General features: G+C 38.1%; 1 protein-coding gene across 4 annotated transcripts in view; it reads right to left on the bottom strand.

Moving 5' to 3' along the window:
* LOC101713196 (ATP-dependent translocase ABCB1) overlaps positions 1 to 21,978 on the bottom strand; it is a 152,246-nt gene that overhangs the window by 56,895 nt on the left and 73,373 nt on the right. For all 4 annotated transcript variants that reach the window (XM_087204495.1, XM_004862427.3, XM_013078708.3 and 1 more), the window contains 6 exons: positions 18,917 to 19,078; positions 17,918 to 18,091; positions 17,249 to 17,395; positions 14,769 to 14,876; positions 11,271 to 11,348; positions 8,284 to 8,367 (listed from right to left, as the gene is read on the bottom strand). In XM_087204495.1, the coding sequence (XP_087060621.1) occupies positions 8,284 to 8,367; positions 11,271 to 11,348; positions 14,769 to 14,876; positions 17,249 to 17,395; positions 17,918 to 18,091; positions 18,917 to 19,078 (753 nt within the window). The remainder of the gene's footprint in view (positions 1 to 8,283; positions 8,368 to 11,270; positions 11,349 to 14,768; positions 14,877 to 17,248; positions 17,396 to 17,917; positions 18,092 to 18,916; positions 19,079 to 21,978) is intronic.

Consider the following 21,978-nt stretch of genomic DNA (forward strand, 5'->3'; position numbering starts at 1 on the left):
ACCCTACAAAAGGCAAATTCTGGGGGAAACAAGGTGGAAAAGTCTGATAATCAACCACCTGGACACCCTGAACTGATGGCACAGAAAGTAACAAAACAGATGCATGAGGCTCTAGAAAAATTCAAAGCAGAAATAATCTCCCAGATAACTACAGAGATGGTGAGCAGAGTGAAAGACATGATTAGAGGCTCTAGAACTGAAACAGATTAAAAAAAAATAGATGAGCTAAGAAAACTGCTAGAAGCCATGAACAGCCAGCATAAGAAAGAAATGGAAAACATGATTGCCCAACATAGGAAAGAATTGGAATCCACAAAACAGATATCCAGGACATTAAAAAACTCCACTGAAAGTATGCATAGCAGATTAAAGGAATCTGCAGATAGAATACCAGATATAGAAGACAGGGTTGTGGTTAAGGACCATGAACACAGAGATTTCTTAAAAATAGTAAGGGACCACGAGAAATCAATCCAGCAGCTGCTAGATGATGCAAAGAAGAATAACATAAGACTGATAGGAGTCCATGAAAAAGCAGGAGAAAGTACAATTGACATAAAAAAAAACTGTTCACAGAAGCAATAGTAGAAAACTTCCTAGACAGAGGTAGAGAATTGGACAAACTGATGAATGAGGCATATAGAACTCCAACTAGCCAGGATCAAAAAAAATAATCTGCACATAGACATATAATAGTAAAGATCTCAGAAACCCAACAGAAGAACAAAATCCTACAAGCAGTTAGAGAAAGGAAACAAATCACCTACAAAGGAAAGCCCATCAGAATCATGGCAGACTTCTCAACACAATCCCTCAAGTCAAGGAGAGCCTGGAGTGAAGTATTTCAAGCCCTAATAGAAAATAACTTCCAACCTAGACTGTTGTATCCTGCAAAATTTTCTTTCAAAATTGATGGGGAAATTAGATACTTCCATGACAAAGAACACCTGAGAAACATCATGAACACCAAACCAGCACTCCAAGCAATTCTAAACAATATCCTAGAAAAAAACAATGAAGCTCACAACTCCATGAAGCCCAACAGAGGGAAGCCACCAGGCAAGGCAAGAAACTAAAGGGAAAAGGGGGGGGGGAGAAATAAAGAGCCAACAATAGGAAAACATAATGACAAGGATGAGTCAATATCTATCAATTATAACTATCAATATTAACGGCCTCAATTCCCAATAAAAAGAAATAGACTGAAAGAATGGATTAAGAAGCAAAATCCAGCAATATGTTGTATACAAGAAACACACCTAACTCAAAAAGAAATTCATAGAATGAAAGTAAAAGGATGGAAAACAGTTCTCCATGTGGCAGGAACCCAGAAAAAAGCAGGGGTAGCAATCTTATTTGCAGACAAAATAGATTTCAAACAAAAACTAAGAGAGACAAAGATGGTCACTACATCCTTGTGAAGGGAATGATCCAAGAGGAAGAGATGACAACCCTAAATATATATGCACCAAATGCGAATGCCCCCAACTATACAAAACATATTAATGGACATAAAAAACCAAATAAGCACCAATACAATTGTAGTGGGGGACCTCAATACCCCACTATCACAAATAGACAGATCATCTAGACAAAAAATTAACAACAAACTTCTAGAACTGAACCAAGCTATTGAATAAATGGACTTAATAGATGTTTACAGAGTGTTACACCCCACAAAATCAGAATACACATTCTTTTCAGCTGCACATGGGTCGTTATCCAAAATAGACCACATGCTAGCTCATAGGATATGTCTAAGTAAATGTAAAAGAATTGAAATTACCCCCTGTATATTAACAGACCATAGTGTAATAAAATTGGAGGTCAATAACATAAGAAACCACAAAACTCCCACAAATACATGGAAACTGAATAACACTCTCCTGAATAACCAATGGGTCACAGAGGAAATTGAAGAAGAAATTAGACAGTTTCTCCAAGTAAATGATAATGCCAGTACAACATACAGGACTTTATGGGACACAATGAAAGGACTTCTATGCAGGAAATTCATAGCAGTGAATGCCCATATTAGGAAAACAGAGAGAACTCAATTAATAACCTAATGCAGAACCTCAATCTCCTAGAAAAAGAAGAGCATAACAAACTGAAAGCTCATACAAGCGAGTAAAGATCAGAGCAGAAATCAATGCAATGGAGACTAAGAGAACAATACAAAAAAATCAATGAATCAAAGAGTTGGTTTTTTGAAAGAATAAATAAAATCAGTTAAACTTTAGCCAACCTCATCAAAAAAAGGAAAGAAAAGGCTCAAATCCATGCAATTAAGAAAGAAAAAGGGGAAGTCACAACAGACCCAGCAGAAATCCAGAGGGTCATCAATACCTATTTTGAGACCTGTACTCTAATAAAATGGAAAACACAGAAGAAATGGACAGATTCCTAGATACATATGAATTGCCAAAGCTAAATGAAGAAGACATAGAAATTTTAAACACTCCAATTACAATGAGTGAAACTGAAAATGTAATACAAAATTTACCAACCAAGAAAAGCCCAGGTCCTGATGGCTTCAATGCTAAATTGTACAAGACATGTAAAGAAGAACTATGGCCATTACTCTTTAAACTCATCAAGGAAATTGAAAGGGAAGCAAGGCTTCCAAGTTCATTCCTGGAAGCAAGTGTTACTTTGATTCCAAAACCAGGGAAAGACCCAACCCAAAAAGAGAACTACAGGCCAATCTCCCAATGAATATAGATGGATAATTCCTCAACAAGATACTGGTAAATGGAATACAGAGGGTCATCAAGGAGATCATACACCCTGACCAAGTTGGATTTATCCCAGGGATGCAAGGATGGTTCAACATACATAAATCAATAAATGTAATACACTATATTAACAGAGTCAAGGACAAAAACCATATGATCATGTCAATAGATGCAGAAAAGGCATTTGACAAAATCCAACACCCATTCATGATAAAAACGCTACAGAAAATTGGAATAGAAGGTCTTTATCTCAACCTGATTAAGGTTGTCTATGAAAAACCAACAGCCAACATCATACTAAATGGTCAAAACTGAAAACTTTCACACTAAAATCAGGAACAAGACAAGGATGTCCACTATCACCACACCTGTTCAATACAGTTCTGGAAACAGTAGCCACAGCAATTACAAAAGATAAAGAAATAAAAGGTATAAAGATAGGAAAAGAAGAAGTTAAACTGTCATTATTTGCTGATGACATGATACTTTACATAGAAGACCCAAAAAACTTTGCCAAAACACTTCTAGACTTAATTGACAGATTCAGTAGAGTAGCTGGATACAAGGTCAACACTCAAAACACAAGAGCCCCCTTGTACACAAATAACAGACTCACTGAGAGAGAAATTAGGGAAACAGTTCCTTTTACAATAGCATCCAAAAAAATGAAATATCTAGGAATCAATCTAACAAAGGAAGTAACCTAAAACTACAGCACTCTGAAAAAAGAGATCAAAGAGGATATAAGAAAATGGAAAGACATCCCCGGTTCCTGAGTAGGAAGAACCACTATAGTGAAAATTGCCATATTTCTAAAAACTACTGTATAGATTTAATACAAGGCCAATTGAAATTCCAACAATATACTTCACAGAATTAGAGAAAACAATCCAAAATTTCATTTGGAACCAGAAGAGACCTAGAATAGCAAAAGCAATTCTAAGCAATGGAGACATGGCAGGGGGTATCACAATCCCCAACTTGAAACTATACTACAAAGCTACTATGATAAAAACAGCATGGTACTGGCAAAAGAACAGACCTGAGGATCAGTGGAATAGATTAGAAGATGTAGAAACAACTCCAGACATACTCATCTTTGACAAAGAAGCCAACCACCCTCATTGGAGGAAAGATAGCCTATTTAATAAATGGTGTTGGAAAAACTGGATTTCAACCTGCCAAAGATTAAAACTAGACCCATACCTATCACCATGCACTGAACTAAGATCAAAGTGAATTAAAGATCTAAATATTAAGACAGAAACACTAAACTTGCTGGAAGATAAGTTAGTTAGAACTCTGGAAGACACTAGCATAGGAAAAGACTTTATGAACAAATCCTCAGTAGCATGGGAGCTAGCACAAGGAATCAACAAGTGGGATCTCTTCTTATTAAAAAGCTTCTGTGCTGCAAGAGAAACCACCAACAGAGCTAAGAGACAACCTACAATGTGGGAAGAAATTTTTAGCTGCTGTACCTCAGGCAAAGGTCTACTATCAAGAATATATAAAGAATTGAAAAAAATTAGACCCCCCAAAATCAAAGGCCCAATTCAAAAATGGTCATCTGAAATGAACAGACATTTCTCAGACAAAGAAGTAAAAGCAGCAAACAAATATATGAAAAAATGTTCAACATCACTGGTCATTTGAGAGATGCAGATGAAAACAACACTGAGATTCCACCTCACCCCACAAAGAATGGCTGCTATCAAGAAATCAACCAGTAACAAGTGCTGGGGGCGGAGAGAAAGGAACCCTTCTCCATTGTTGGTAGGAGTGCAGACTGGTGCAACCACTGTGGAAATCAGCATGGAGATACCTCAAACAACTAGGACTAGAGGTCCCATTTGACCCAGGTATTCCCCTGCTGAGTATCTTCTCCAAAGAATTAAAAGAATCATACCACAGCAATATATGTGCACCTATGTTTATAGGGGCACAGTTCGTAGTAGCTAAAGCTTGGAAGCAGCCCAAGTGTCCATCAACTGGAAACTGGATAAAGAAGATGTGGTTTTTTTATAAAATGTAGTACTACTCAGCCATAAAGAATGAGAAACTAGAGACATTTATAGCTAAATGGATGCATATTGAGGCCATCCTCTTAAGTGAAATAAATAGGACACACATGTGTAAATATCGAATAATTTGTCTAGTGTGAGAAACTGAAAGTGTAAATAAGGGTTAAAATGATTAAAATGAATAACTGATAATTTGAAATAGGAAGAAAAGGTTCAAAGGGGTAGGGGAAATGGAAGGGGAAGGGGAAAGGAAAGGATAGAAAGGAAAAATTATGAGAAAAGAAAAAAATGAAAACAAAGTCTATTTAAATAGGGAAGGGTGGAGGAGGTGAAGGGCACACAGGTAATGGGAAAAAAATAAGAACCAAGATACATCATGTACAGGTACAAGCACCCATTGATAAATGTAAACGTATTGTATACCTAAAATGTACCAATTAAAGAATTTAAGCAAAAAATAAAAATAAATAAATAAATAAATTCAAACTTCAGGCCCCCCTCCAAAAAAAAAAGAAAATTGAGGACTGAGTATACAATCTCCTTAGAGCCAAGAAATCCCGTTATTTTCTATACACCTGCGCTAACTGTCCTTGGACTCTCAGTCACAAACATTCCTTATGATCATAGATCCCTTTTCAAGCTCTATATAAGCCTAACTCCCTTCCCAGATAGCTAATTTCTCTCTCTCTCTCTCTCTCTCTCTCTCTCTCTCTCTCTCATCCATCCACACATGGATGTAATAAACTCAGCTCTTCCCAGCTAGCAGCTGAAATCTGCCCCTGATTTCAGTCTCTGTTCACACCTATACTAGAATAAACCTTTTTTTTTCTCACAAAGCCTGTTTCCAAATGGCCTCACATATGCCATTTATATCACCACCCCTAAAAAATGTTCTTCCAAGGATCTAGTACAATAGACTTCTCTTGAGCTCATTAGCTGATCCTCCAAGCAATTTAAATTACAATAGAATGCAAGCTAATACTTTTTGTGCTGAGGATCTAATTCAGGGCTTCAAACTTGCTAGGCAAGTGCCCTACCAATGAGCTACATCCCTTCTGTCAAACTAATATTTCACTATCCTCCTCTACCTACCATCCCATTTTTCTGCGCCACTTCACAGAATGCCTTTCATCATGTGTCTGACTGTGTCTTCTTTCTACTCCCGTCTCTTCAGCAGCCAGGCTTTCGCACACCTCCATATCACTCACTGTACCATATGAAAGTTCAATCATCTTATAAGCAATAAGCTTATAAGGATTTGATACTCTAGCTTGTTGCTTCCACAAGACACTTTCTTAATTTTGTTTCTACTACACTGCTTTTCTCCTTCACTGGCCAATGTTTCACTCTCATAACCCTAAACTCAGGACTAGGACTCACTATCCACAAATACTGCATCATAGAGAATCCAGCTTATCTTTTTTTCCAGCATCTTATCTTTAAAGGCCACACCTGTGCTGAAAAATCTCCAAATGCATATTTCCAGAGGACATGTCTCTGCTGAGCTCCAGTCATACAAAAACCACCTGCTTTCTTGACGTCTCTACATGGTTGTCTACCACAGGAATCACAAATTTATCATGCTCCACAGAGAACTCTCAGTTCTCCCCCAATCCTATTTTGCCAATGGGCTTCCTGATTTCATTAAAAATTAACCCTATTTTGTCAACTGTGCTGGTCAAAAAATTTTAAATCATTTTTAAGTTGCCTCACTCCTTTTTCCTTCATCTAAGTCAACCAAAAATTCTGTAAGCTGTACTTTTAAATTATATCCAGAATTCTTTTGTATTTCATCATCTTTAGTATGGCCACACTACTCTAAGCCACAATCGCCTCTTTCCTAGATTATTGTAATGGCTTCCTTACTTCTATTCTTGTTTCCTCTAGCCTATTCCCACAGCAGTCAAAGTGATCCTTTTAAAATTTACCATCTAGAGGCCCGGGATTTACTCAGTGGCACTGCACCTGCCTCACAAGCGGAAGGTCCTCAGTTTGATCCCCAGTACCAAAAAATAAAAATAAAAAAATTACCATCTAGAGCCAGGCGTGGTTGCTCATGCCTGTAATCCCAGAACTCAGGAGGTTGAGGCAGGAGGATTGCTGCCAGTTTGAAGCCAGCCTGGGATACATAGTGAGTTCAAGGCCAGCCTCAACTACATAGTGAGACTCTGTCTCAAAAAAATAAAATAAAATAAAATTTACTATCTACTTTCAGATACAATGCTGACCACAATTACAACTCTTCCTTGCTCACAGTTTTTCAGCTGTTATAACCTACTCCATTTGGGGAACAACTGAGTGAAGCCTCACCATCAAGGCCCCTGCACTTGCTAATTTTCTGATTATCACATTCTCTCTAGGCACCTTTAGGTCTTTTGCTGCCATTACCATACCATCTGGGCTTTACTTCTATGACCACCAGCCAGCCCTAGCCACATATCCTGCCTCCACTTTTTGCATGGGACTTTATGACAATCTGACCAACCATGTAGACTCTCCACCAAGACACGATCATTGTTTCTTTTAAAGAAGTTTAGGATGAGGGAGGGGGAAGTAAAAAGAATTAAGATGTGTTGTACCAGCTCCCCATAATGGATGTAATAACTATGTACTGCAAATGTGTTAAGAAAAATTTGTTAAATTATTCTTTAAAACAAGAAGTTCAAAGTTATTTTAAGCAGTGTTCACTTTGTTGTTAGGTTTTATACAACCTGACCTAAATGTTGACTCTTCTGAATGTGTTTGCTTTAAAAAAAGAGAACTGTGTTAAAACAATAATTCTTCAGACTCACCTTGCAATTTTGCAGCTGAGTGCTTAACAACTTATTCTTACAGAAGTTCCATCTATTATATAGTAGAATTGTTAGTATATTACTGTCTTACAGGAAGACTAAAATGTAAAGATTAGTAAGGTTCAAGGTAAGGGAAAAACAGCAAAGATCACATATTTTTTTCAATTCCTCATCATTTTGTACATTTTTGCCAGGAAAAGTTGTAGAAAAAACTGTCACTTCAATTAAAAGTCAAAATATGATTCAACACATTTTTTCCAACCTTGCTTTAATTTTTCATGTGTTTTTCACTTGTTTCAACCTATTTTTTTAAATCTTTTTTTCTTCTCTTCTGAAATTCAATGTCCCAGCATGGGGCTTCTGTAGCCAGCTACACATATCTTTTCCCAGGCGCAATTATAATTTTCTGTTGATTGAACACTGTACTAGCCCGATCCTGAATGATATACTGAGAAATACTTCTTTTCCAAATAACTGTTCTTCTATATGCATCTTGTAAATAGTAGTAGTAACACAGAAATGTGAAAAAAAGTTTACAAGTTATCTACACACTATAGAGCATATAATGTTTAAATAGTCAACATTTTCTATAAAACAGGTGTCGTTTGTGGGTTAGATGTCTATTTAATATTTTCTTAATGATAATAACTAACATCTGTGCTGAAAAAGTCATCACCCTGAGGTTCAAAATGGAATGAGTACAATCAAAAGCAGAAAAGAGGCACATACCCCTTTTACTTGAGCGGCATCAGTGGCAAGCCTGGTAGTCAAAGCTCCAGTGCTATTTTTATGATCATCAAACCAGCTCATATCCTGTGGAACAGAAGAGAGTTTACCTTCAACCCTCCAGGAGGAAAACAAAAGATCAGTTTTGTGTATCAGTTATATTCCCTGCAATTGGATTCAAAAGTTTATGTTCAATAGACAAGAAAAAGGCATAATACACAAAAACATCAATACATCATTTCATTTGTTAAAAATTTTTTGAAAGATGGAAGATGGTGGAGCAGTGAACAGTGGAACCAGCCTCTCGGACATTGGGAGATCAGACGCTGGCATATAGTAACTTTGAGAAGAGAAGAAGGAGGGAGGTGGATCACCCAAGACCCAGGAAAGCTCTGAAAGGAACTGGAGTCCAAGGGGAACCCAGCACAATTTCTAAGTGTTAGAACAGTGAACACCACCAACAAATTTACTGTTTTTATAAAGTGTAGGTTCAAGAAGCAGAAGACATAAATACACACACATATCATCTCAGGTGATAAATTCTATAAAGGAAAACACAGCAAGGCTGTCTACCAAAGTGCTACAATTCACTATAGCAAAGGAGTGAGGGAAGATGCTGCTTTAGAAAACAGGGAGAGGCTGGAGAAGGCCTGTGTGAAGTGACAACTGAGCAAAGACATGAAAGATGATGGGAGACACGAGAATATCCAAGGGGAAGAAAAAAAAGCATGCACAAAGGCTCAAACCTAAGACACACTTGATCTTTCACTAGCAAGAAAGCCTTACCTGCTGTCAAGAGCCAAAAAGGAAACTTTTTGTAAAGCTGTAAAAGCTGCTTCTTCTGGAGAGATTTCTGTCCTCATGTGGTCCACCAAACCTCTCTCCCTACATGTCAGCGGTGAGCCACTGGGCTCAGAGAAGATTATGGAGGGTGAAGCGTAGGAGAGGGCTTCTTGGAGATTGGGTAGTACATGTCATGTATGAACTTTAGACAGCTGTAAAGATTCCAGACTCTACCCTGAGGGATATGGGTGGCAGGTTTTGAGTACAGAGATATGATTTGACTTTTATTTCAGAAAAATGACTCTGGCATTATAGGTGAACCTACCAGACTGGGATGAGGATAAAGGCAATGAAACCAGGTAGGAAGCTATTGCAACAGTAGACACAGAAGAGTCATCAAGGTTTTTTGCCTGAACAAGTGGCAGAGAGATACTGATATTTCTGATATGGGCAAAGAGTAGATAAGAGTGAGTCTTGTGGGTTCAAACTTGAAAATTAGTACTAAAGTGTGAAAGACTTATTAGACATCCAAATAGAGAAGGTGAACAAACAATTAGGTAACTGTAGCTTAGGGCAGAATAAATGAATTGGGCAAAAAACAAATCAACAAAAGCAATGTGGGTTAAAATGTGATAGTCAACATAAAATAGGATTTTTTGTAAAATTATTTATATTTTTAAATATACAAATACAAGATTATTAATTTGAATTAAGAACTGATATTGCAAAAATGTCTGCAGTCCCTGAGAAGTTATCTGAACTGTTGATTTGCATTATAACAATAGCTGTCTTTTTTATCTAGAATATTTGAGAAAGAACGAAGTGCTATAATTGATGATAGCAAATATCAATGTGCTTTTTAGTATTCTCACAGGCTTCAGTGCTTCCCCGGTGGAATGTGACTACCTTGAAGACAGAAACCATTCAAATTTGAAAGCCTTACAATGTTCAGTACTATGCCTTTTAAAGAGAAGGCCCTAAGGTATGTTTGTCCCACTTAACTATTGGTGGAAAAGGCATCCTATAATTTGTTCACTCAGCTCTCAAGACACAGGATCTGTGAGTTGCCCTTGGGCTCGGTGGGGCCACAGGGCACTGGCTGTGGAGCAAAGTAAACTTTGCGCCTAAGTGAAATCTTGGTCATGTATGTGATTTGCCCTGAGATACCAAGGGCGGGATACCCCATCAAACAGTGCCCTCCCTCAGCAGCTTCAGTCCTAGCTCTGCATTATTAGCAATTAGTTCACATTAATATGTCTTTCTAAGAGGTGGTGGAAAGAGTGAGGACAGTGGAACCAAAGACAGCTGGGAAGATGTGAACATCCTGTCGAAATCCTAATAGGGCAAACAGGCTTCTCACCAGGGTTCCAGGATCACATCTGAAGCAGGATCCTACAGCACCATTTCAGTCAATGGCAAGTAATTAGGGATTTTAAAAAGAAAGTTATTTAAAAACACAATATTTTCGGGGCTGGGGATTTAGCTCAGTGGTTTCGCCGCCTGCTTCGCAAGCACAAGGACCCGAGTTCGATTGCCAGTACCAAGAAAAAAAAAAAAAAAAAAAAAAAGGACAATATTTTCATGATGCTAAGCAAAGGTATCCCTTTCAATGGGGCTTCTCTGGGCTATAGTTGCCCAAACTCTATCCCCCTTTCTAAGGAAAACATTCACACTGTCTATTGTGAGGGTCATGAATGTGAGAGTGCAGAATATGAGAAGCATTCCATCAACCTATTATCGGCCTAGTAAAACTGCAGCCGGAATTAGTGCGTTAGTTTACTATTCAAAGACACTGGAAAGTGAGAAATGAGCCATGATGATAAGTTTGGATTTGTGGAATGGAAGAGTACAGAGGGCAACTGTAGTGGGCAAGAAACAGGGGAAAGGAGAAAAGAAAGGGCAAAATTGAGGGGCAGTGAAGATCACTTCTGCCTATGGTGACTGTGTCTGCGGAGAAAAAAAGCTGGAGGTGAATCCAGTCCGGAGACTCCATTTGGGTCCAGCCAGTCCAGGCCCTGTGCTCACCTGCAGTAAACAGACTGCGGGGCCTAAGCCTGCATCTGGAAATGGTTCTGTGCTATCTCTGAGACTGAAGGCAGCCCAATGCAGGAGCTGAGTCCCAGGAAGGTGATAGAACTCCACTATCTGCACCCTGGGAGCCAACAGGAGTCCCACACACTCCAAAGCTCAACCCTCAGCAGACATACCTGTCTCAGGATGGACCTGAAAACCAGGTACCGCAGCCGCTTGGTGAGGATCTCTCCAGCTTTGCCAAATGTGAAGCCCTATAACAAAAAAGAACATGTCACACAGAAGGATTGTAAGAGACTCTGACACCCAAAACACAAAAGGAAGGGGGCCTAAAATCATAGGGCAGGATACAAGACAAAGTCTGAAAGCCTGATTTTCAGAATTGGCTACACTTTTGTGATCATGTGTTCCAGAGCAAAGTGCAAGGGTACACTGGTGTATTTGGAAGACAGCCAGGTTTGAAATTGGCACTGCTGCTCCCAGAGAACTGATGGGCTGTCCAGAGATTTACAGGAAACATATTTCTTTGTTTCCCACTCTCAGACTCACTTATTTCTGCAGTGAACATGGATCTATCACTCAGGAAGCTGATATTTTTCCAAGACGGGGGGGCTATATCATATATCTTCTAATTTGGGACCCTAATTAGAGGGCCCCATTATACAAGGACCTGAAGTGTAGTCTGTGAAAACATAAATTTATGGTCACACCAGCCTTTAAAAGATGGAGAGCATAAAGTTACCAAATACTTTTTTCTTTACAGTACTGGAGATTGAACCAGGGCTGTAGAACTGAGCTATATCCCAAGCACCTTTTCATTTATTTATGCTTTCTATTTTGAATCAGAGTGTTTCTAAGTTGCTCAGAATAGCATTCAACTTGTGATCCTCCTTTCTCACCTTCGAACTCTTAGTGGTTAAGTAAAAAGAAAAATCCAGTGTTCCAGAGCAGAACAGGTTGAGGTACAGGCTCACTCAGAATTCTCTCCACTGTACTTTTCCATCATTTAAGGCTCTAATTGTCTGTGTCTAGGAGGAGGGAATAGAGTTCATGGGAAATAATAAAGTAAGATATGAGTGTGCTGCCAAGCTAGATCACACCTGCAGAGTAAGGAGAACAGAATCCTCACTCTGATGAGTGTGGGGAGACAAAAATGTAATGCTCCTCCTTCCTTGTGGAAGTAGGAAGTAACAGCTGACAGATGAGACTTGCCATGGAACAGCCTGAGGAAGCAGAAGGAAATGGTTGTGTGGTACATCAGAAGAGGAGAGGCCCTGATAATAACCCTGGGCCTGCAGAGAGAAATGAAGCGGGTAGCCAAATCTTCATGGTTTTCTCAAGCACAAGGCTGGACATCACTGTGAGAGGGAAGAAACACATGCAAAGGGCACAACTGAGGAAAGAGCCATTGCTACAATGGTAAAGGAGGACCAATAACTGGAGGCCATATGGGGCCATGGACTGAGCATGATGGGGGACACACAATGTCCACAGACCAGTGCCCTCCCCAGAAAGCTGCAATGCTACATAACCCTCTGCTAATACGTACTGTCCATGCAAGGAGATGGAGGAGAAGGGAAGAATCCCAGATTAAGTGAGGTTAAACCTAAAACTACTAGTGCCTATGTTTACTTGGGATGATCACATGAGAGTTTCTGCTGTTGGATTACCTGGAATGTGATCTGGCTTGTCCACTTCAGGAAAATGACTCTTGTTATTTTTGTTGAGAGATGTTCTTACTCTGACAGTGTACTTTACATACATTATTTCATTAAATCCTTATCACAAGCCTATAATCATCATGTTTCAAAAGAAACAGGTTTATACAGGCTAGTAAGCTTCCATAAGCACAATCACAAGGTGGCAGAGCTGGGATCTAAATAACCTATGAGAATTCTCACCAGAATGGGAACCCAGAGTCTAAGCTTTTATCCTCCACTGAGCTCCCTCTCAGTGTTCCTAAAATAAGTAGTCACCCACCCCAACCTTTTAAGGGACTGGGTTGTGTCTATACTTCTGGGGTCCTGGAATTCATAGATGTTCTCACCTGTATCTGCAGGCAAGACAGGCTGAGTCTCCTAAGCACCATCTGTTATTAATATATTCCTTTCTTCCTTTTGCTTTGCCAGTCCTATTAAAGCTGAAGGTACCAGCTCAAAGACTACCTCCATGTTTTTTAACCAACCAACTACTGAGCAGTCTTTACATCTCAAAATACCTGTGCCATTAATAGTTGGTATAGCAATCTACTATGTAGTTCTTTCTTTCATCCTTTCAAGGTCTTCTTTCAAGGTCAAATGAGAATTTAAATATTTAGTGGAGTCTGTTTTTATCTTTTGATTCTCTTACAATGTCCAGAACAACATCCTCTCCACTAACAAATATGTTAAACAATAATCCTATTCAGTTTTAGCTAAATAAAAGTTACAATGGCTAACCATTCATTCATTTAGAAAGTGATAGGGTGGGGGATTTAGCTCAGTGGTCCCCCCTCCTGCCTGGCAAGCACAAGGTCCTGAGTTCGATCCCTGGTACCAAAACAAAAAAAAGAAAGTGATGTTTACTACTGCCTGAACCTGTTTTGCTTGTTCACATGACCTGTCTTAATCATCTACAGGCAATATTATCCCTATTTTGCAAAAGAAAAAAAAACTGAGGCTCACATAGTTTAGATTGTTTGTTTGGCTAAGGACACAAAACTGGATACTTATACAACTGACACTCAAACCCAGGTCTTACACTTTAGATCTAAACTGTCTCTCAATACACCTGTGTGATGAAGGCTTGGTTCCCAAAGCAGCAATGTGCAGAGGTAGGGCTTTTGGAAAATGATTGTTATCAAAAAGGCTGCAACTTCCTCACTGAGTTAATCCAATCATTGCTTCATAATTTGATGGTATTGTTGGGAAAAACTCCAAGGCAGAAAGAGTCCTTGGAGACTGTATCTACTCCCTGGCCCCCTTCTCTCTGGATCTCTTCTCCCTCTGTTTTCTGGTTGTGAGGAAATGAGGAGATTTCCTCTATTACGTCCTTCCATCATGGTTTTTCTGCTTCCCCTCAGGCCTAAAAGCAATGGACAGAGCTGACCATGGCTTGAAAACTCTGAAAACAAATCCAAAATAAACCATTTTTCCTTTAAGTTGCTATTGTTATGTGCACTGTCACAGGGAAGGCTAACAGACGCTAACACCAAAACCCACAAAGTCTTATCATATTAAACTTTCTGAGCCCTCAATTCCTAGGTAAAAATGAATGATAAATTTTTCAAAAAAGTGTCACCTGCTTAGAGAGTTTTGTTTCTTTTTGTTTTTATAATACAAGAAGACTTGTCTTTGAATATTTAAATTGGCCATCAGTACTTACACCCAAAATTGTTTTCAGAGCTCTCTCAAAGCTATTTTGATACCCCACCTTTCATTTTCAGTCATCTTCTTAGAGCAAACAATCTATTCTGTCTGACTTCATCAATATTTCTAGTTGAGGAGGAGTGACGGGATGAGGTAAGCAAGGAGCCAAAGAACTCAAACAACTGGCTGAGTTCATGGCAAAGTTCATAGAAGTTCATGGCAAAGTTCATGGCAAAGTTCACAGAAGACAATTCTATTTAAAGGAAAAATTATACAAATGTTTGTAAATTCCCCCAAAATGAACAAAGTAAAAATTTAAATATTTACCTGAAGGAAATATGTAATAAAAGAGATAATTCCCAGGACTAGAAATAATAGTGAAAAGAGATGACTATTCTGTCGTTTTGTTTCAGGATCTTCATTTCTTGTGAAGAGCTGTAAGGAAATGTTTAAAGAGTTGTTAGCTCACTCACTAAGAAGTGATTCTCAGTCTGACCTCTTTACCATATGGAATGTTTTTAGGGTGAGGAGAGCTTTAGTGTGCGGAAATCAGGTCTGGCTTTCTTAAAACTTCCCTCAAAGACATCAATCTATATTAGAGTCCAAGAGAGGGACTGTTATTCACAAACTGATCCAATAATTCTGCTCAGGTAACCTTCTGGAGTAATGTGTGATACTCTCCAGTGTAAAGGCAGAAATACACACACTCGTCACTTGGTGAGAAACTATATTACATAGCACTCCATTGTTTTACTATGGGGACATTTCAAACTACCCGAAAGTGTCTGGAGAAAATCTGGTGATGTGGTTTTGGGGAACATAGAGAGGTATTCATTCACTCAGCCCAAGCTTTCCAGAAAGAAGGAGGCTCCTGAAGGAGTACTCCTTGTACAATAGCCAGTAAGCCAGTTCGGTGCTACAACCATCTGCCTGAGCACCATATGTGGAAATGGTTCAAGAAGATGCTTCTTAAAAAAAAGAAGAAGAAGAAGAAGATGCTTCTTAGAAAGGCTAGAAAATGTCATGGGTTCAAGGAAAAAATCTGTATTATAAGAGAGAAATACTCCTAACTCAATCCAGATAATTGCATGCTTTAAAAAATGGAGGGGGGGGGTTTATAAGACATTACATCATTTTTTTCTTTAGTAGTCATGTCAGCAAAGATAATTACTGACAATAAGTAAATTCTTACTTTATACCAGACATTACTCAAGAAAATTTATATATTTTCTTTCTTTTATCTTCTCAACCATCTCTAGAAGTGTGTTTTATTATCATACCATTTTACACAGAGATGAACTGAAGCACAGAGATTAGTTAACTTGCTGAGCATAGCACAACCAGCCAAGGGTGTCTCAAAGATATAAACCTAAGCAATGTGACTCAGAGTCCACTATTTACAATGGGCTGGTTGCCTAATGGATATCTAGGAGCTCATGTGCCATCCCTGGATCAATGACCTCCAGGCTTATTATTTTATGAGGCACCAGAAAAAATATATAAAGTCCATACATTTTTCTGACAAACAGCCAAATCCATTTCTAAATTATCTACTTCTACTTTTTTTTCTTCTGTTGACACTGCTGTCTACCTCCATGCCTGTAAGACACATGTCAGAACACCGATCAACAAACTATGGACCAATGGCCAAATGTTTATACCAAGTATTGGTGGAACACAAAATGTTCGTTTGCTTTCATAGTGTATATGGTATGTTTTGCTCCACAAAAGCATGCAACATTGCTCCACCAGTGTGCAACAGAAAGCACACTGTCTGAAGAACTTAAAGTATGTGTTGTCTTCCCCTATCTAGGAAAAGTCTGCTGCTCCCTGACCTAGAACAAAGTACTTGCTCCACAGAATCAGACATTTTATCTGCTTCTCAGTATTTTTTCAGGACATATAAAACTATCTGACACAAAGAAGACCATGGGAAATATTTCGTTCCATTTTTTTCAGTAAAGTGGCTCAAACCCAGGGTCTTAACACCAGAGACACAAGGTGTCTACAATTGAGATACATTCAACAGTTGAAGAAAGATTTATTGAGAACTTTAAACATGAATGGCAACCTGAAATGACCTAGCCAGGCATGCTTTCATTTTTTTGTTGTAGAATCAAAAGCTAGTGTTTGGCTTATGCTTCTGTGGTAATCAAACTCTCTCTCCACAAAGTTCTCAGCAGCATGGCAAGGATGTTTGAAAAAATCTCTCACTAAGCAGCAAACATGCCTCTCCAGATTGTAACCGTATTCTGAAAATGGCACCACTAAAATCAGGTGGAAGCAACATGTCAACCTCAATCTTTAGGAAGCTGTCTCTTTCTATTTCATTCTTAGGAAATGGGATGAAAATTACACCTTAGGTACACAAGTAGTATGCTTGGCCTGGTCATGTCCCGCCAAGTGAGTCTGCTACAGAACAGCTCATTCTTAAGCCAATCTGACACACACTTAAGGAAAACCCGATGTATAACCATGAGGTGAGGGTTAAGGGTTTTGCGTAGAGCCCAGTGGTGGTGGGGATGGGAAAGTTAGCCCACAAGTTTTATTAACTATTTTTAGGGAGCTGGTAGGCTGAGCCTGTGGAAAGAAACCAGCAGGGTCTTGGAGTAGAACCAGGACATGGAACATTTATAAAATTAGCTTTGCTCTCACTAACCAGACTTCTATTCTTACACCTTGGATCAGGTTGGTTTCATATGAAGGGACATGATTTTTGTGGCTTACATATACTGATACAAATACAACCTGTTCGTTCTTCAATCAGGGTTCACAAGCCAATACCAGAAGTGAACATACAAACTTACCCCTATAATCTTCGAAAATATTACTGCAAATGCTGGTTCCAGGCCTCCATTGATAATGGCACAAAAAACACCCACCACAAAATAAGGCCATTCTGTTATGTTCAGCTTTAGAATCCTCCAAAAGGAAACTGGAGGCACATTTTCATCCTGAAAATATGAAATGTTACAAATAGTTAAAATTGATAAATGCTTTTATGATATATAATTTGTGCATATTTTTAAAATAAATGCATGAAATTGATGGATCAATTGATGGATCTTCAGCTTCAAAAAATGTATTGACAAACTCTGTTAATACTTCTTCATTTTGTAAGAAATATTTTTACATATATTTAACCACTGACCTGACATTCAAAAGATGACAAGAATATTTATAAGTAGAGACCAACAGAATAGAAATTTTAATATTTGAAGACCCACTAGGTGTCTTTATAAGTTTTAATTCTAAAAAGCTTCCTATAAATTCTTATTCTTAAATTACAAGTGGATTAGAAACTGTTGACATTTCTGGTTTGAGGACAGTCTTGAGTGTTGGGACAGAAAAATTTTGGAAAATCATTTCTTGTTTCCTTTTTTACCCCAGTAGGCACCCCTAGTTGGGTCCACAATGACCCAACTAGGACAAAGATGGAGGGGGTAGGACATAAAATTCTACATCCCCCTACATACCAGGGCTGCTTCTGTACGAAGCTTTTGGTCTTGTTCTTGTGATTCATTGATACTCTTCCGAGTTGATCTTCTTTTTAGACTGGATCGTGAACCTTTTAAAGACATTGCCAAGACGTCATTTTCATTTTTAGATTCACAAACTTCATTTTCTAATTCATCTCCACTTTCTATTGTCTGAAACAAGAAATATGCACAAGGTGGTTAGACTTAGTTGACCAATGAAACTGATTAATGAACATCAGATGCCATAGAAATGGTAATTTAAGTACAGGACTTATAAAAAGGGATGAAGTTAAACTGCTATTTCTTTTTCTGTAATACCTTTAAAAAGAAAACTACTAATAAGAAAGATTCCCACTGAATATGCTAAAATAACACATCTCTTCTGTGTATCTTATCTAGCCATTTCCTTTCTGTGGGCATTCTGCCTTAGTGAAGTTTGCTTTGGACCACAGCTGTCAACAGAAATATGGTACAAGCCCTTACATGAGCCACATTTCTCAATTGTATTTATCTAGTAGTTATAATAAAAAATGTGAAAAGAGTAAAATTAATTTTACCTATATATTGCACTTAGCCTGATATAGCCAAGATACTATTGATATCAAATGATATTACTGTTTCAACATGTAATCAATATATTAAAAACCCTTGAGATGTTTTGAGTTCTTATATGTAATAAGAGATCAGAATCTGGAGTACATTTGCTACTTACAACATTTTAGTTCAGAGTAACGACAACACAAATGTTCAGTGGCCACATGTTGCCAGTGGCTACTAGTGGGTATCTCACCTTTGTAAAGTATTCTTTATCTTTAACTCCTCTCTTTTCAGGAAAAAAAGAAAGCTAAAACACCGGTGTGTTGCTGAATTCACCAAGTACTTTTTCTTATTTTTCAAGATAAGTTAAGTAACATTTATTTTCCACAGAAAATATAGCAATATTAGCTTATCCTCCCCCTCAAAAAAAGTCAGGGAAATTCTGGCGTTAAACTACACCTGCATTGTGACAAGTCTGTAGTAAACGCCTTTCTCTTTCATGAGTTCATCATGATTTCCCTTCTCCACGATGACTCCGTCATCAAATCCGGCAATGACGTCAGCGTTGCGAACTGTGGACAAGCGATGAGCTATCGCAATGGTGGTCCGGCCTTCTCGGGCCTAATGAGACAGCAATTTGGCTTTTGAGTACATTATCAATTACATGCAAAAACACATTCATTGAACTTCTATGTAAAGAACACTGATGCGTTTAATATTGATAGACTATGGAAGATATAGATGCTAAGTTCAATAAATATATTGTGGTTGGTAATGATTTAAAATGATGTTTTAGCTGGGGATTTAGCTCAGTGGTTTCACTGCCTGCTGTGCAAGGACCCAAGTTCGATCCCTGGTACCAAAAAAGAAATAAATAAAAAATAAAGTGATGTTTTATTATAGTAAAAGTAAACATAAATATTGTATCTAAATATTGACATTATGTACGCCTTCATGTATTTTATTTAATGTCCATCAGCCTAAATTTTCAGTAATAATCGTGGACTTCTACAGAGTAACAAAGCCCTAATGTTCTGACATTGACCAATAAAAACAAACACAGGCCATGTGCTACACTGAAATATGCCACTTGAAATGAGTACCACGTAGATAATCCAGACAGATAACAAATATAAGGCCAAAGAGTCTAGACTTTAGTGTCATACTGACCTGAATTCAAATCTTGATTGAGCTATCCTAGGAATTTATCCAAATCTTTTAACCTGTGTGAGGCGGTTTACTCATATGCAAAACAAGGAAACAACAGTACTCACTTCTTAGGGTAAGTAAATAAAGTAATACTCATAAAGTACTTAGCATTGGGACTTATATATAGAAAATACTTAATAAATGATACTTTGTAATTGGTTAGAAGAATTATGGATCCTCCAATTCTTTGGATATCTTTGAGAAAAAAGGCAGAGTTGAATGTTTGTATGTAAAACTCCCTCATGATGCACCCTGTCAACACAAGCGTAAGACCATCCATCACCTCAAAGCCAGGTCTACATGGTGAGTCTCCTTGGCACAGGGTACCAGGGGTGAGGACTAATCAGTGTACCTGCTCCCGTATGTATGAGGACAACACCTGGAGAGAGAAGGAAACAACCAGACCTGTGACTGTCGACATTAAGTCTAACAGTCCCCTGAACCTCCGACCCATGTACAATTCAGCAAAGACCAGAGGGTTGATCACATTTCCCATCTACCAATGGTAGCAAGGACACACCTTGGTTTGGATGGTAACCACAATTTAGGGTGAATAGACAGGGAAGCCACTGCTGCAGGAAGGACACCTGAAAAATCTATAGACCCTAAAACCACATGGAGAAAACTGTCACTGGCTGGATCCCAAGACTGCAGAGAAAAAGAAGCAACTCTCAAAAACACAAGAATTTTTTCAATTCGGTCTTTTTTTTCTTATTTTTATTTTTCCTTCATTGAGTGTTTTGGAGGGTTGGGGATCCCCCCTCTTTTCCTCTTTTAGTTTCTTTCCTTTTATCTACCCTTTTCAACTTTTTTCTCTTCCTTATCTTTCTTTTGTTTCCTGTATTTTGGTCTCTATCTTTTTTTCTTGTCATTATTTATTTATTTAATATAGTTTATTAGTACATGTGTATAGTACATAATTTTTACATTCATTGTGGGAAATTGGTACATGTACATAACAAATCTTAATTCCTTTTTTCATCCTATTTTTTCTTGTTCACTCTTGTTCTTGTTTGTTCTTTCCTGTAATTGTTCTCTAGTACTACTGATTTCCTTTAACTCCTCAGTAGGGCACTGTATCTTACTATCTCTACTTCTATCTCTACTCCTTCTCATATCCCATTGGTTAATTTCTCAGATTTTACTCTTTCAACTCTGGTTACCCACTCCCTCTACCTTTACTAATATAACTACTAAGCTTTATAGATCTCTAGAGAGCTAGTTAACTTTACACTGTTGAATACTGTTCAGTTGGTAGCAGAGGTAAAGTTGTTCCATTCAGTAGATATTTACTGTAGGTCAAGGGTAGGTTAGTATTTGGTTTGTCTTAGTATTCATGCTATAATTACAGATCTCTTTTCTTTTCTTCTTCTTTTTTTTTTTTTTTTTTGGTACCAGGGATCAAACTCAGGTCCTTGCACTTGCGAGGCAGGCAGTGGAACCACTGAGCTAAATCCCTGGCCACAGATCTCTTTTCTATGGTTAAGGGTGGTATATTATTGGTCCTTAGGGCTTGTCGATATTCATTTGGTCTTTGATGCTATAATTGATGGTCATTTTGTTACTATAGCCAAGGTAACATAGCTGTTTCTACTAATGGGTTTTCACAGAATACCAATATCTGGATTTCCTTGGAGTTATTAATAGTGCTTCAGCCCATTCCTGGAGAACTAGATACTGGGCCAAATTTGCTGCAACCTTCCATTCCCAAGTAAATAAAGGGGGTTGGATACTCAGAAACAGGCAAGACCAGTAGTTAGCTACATTCAGAGGATAAAGCTGAAAAGTAGACACAATTGAAGAGGTCTTGATACTAAACACAAGCTTTCCACTATAATCAATCTGCAAGCCTCAGTGCAAAAATAACAATAACAACAAAATATAGACACCAGAAGAAAAGTCAACAAAATGCTTCCAAAAGCTCCCATCTCCCCCAAAGCTGATCCATGGGGCATCAAAGGAGAGGAACTCAAAAGCCACACAGCCAAATTATTTGAAATGATATGAGGGGAAATAACAAAACAAATCAATAAGGCATTTGGCAAGCTCAAAGAGATATAAGTAAAGAGACATTGGGCCAAATAAACAAAATGATTAAAAAATCTACAGAAGATACTAATAAAAAGCTAGCAGAGCTAAAGAAAATGAAGTAAAACCTGCAAGACCAGCATAGAAAAGAGAGTTGATGAAATGGGTCCAAACAGAAATTAAGGAGATTAAAAATCCTATCAAAGCATGAGTACCAGAAATGAACAATGTTAGAATAGTGTCAGATCTACAAGACAGGTTTGTTGTCAGTGACCAATTAATGG

The sequence above is a fragment of the Heterocephalus glaber genome, unplaced genomic scaffold (genome assembly GCF_053883595.1).
Source record: "Heterocephalus glaber isolate CG9 unplaced genomic scaffold, H.glaber_assembly_v1.0 deba00000546, whole genome shotgun sequence".
In the NCBI taxonomy this organism is placed as follows: domain Eukaryota; kingdom Metazoa; phylum Chordata; class Mammalia; order Rodentia; family Bathyergidae; genus Heterocephalus; species Heterocephalus glaber.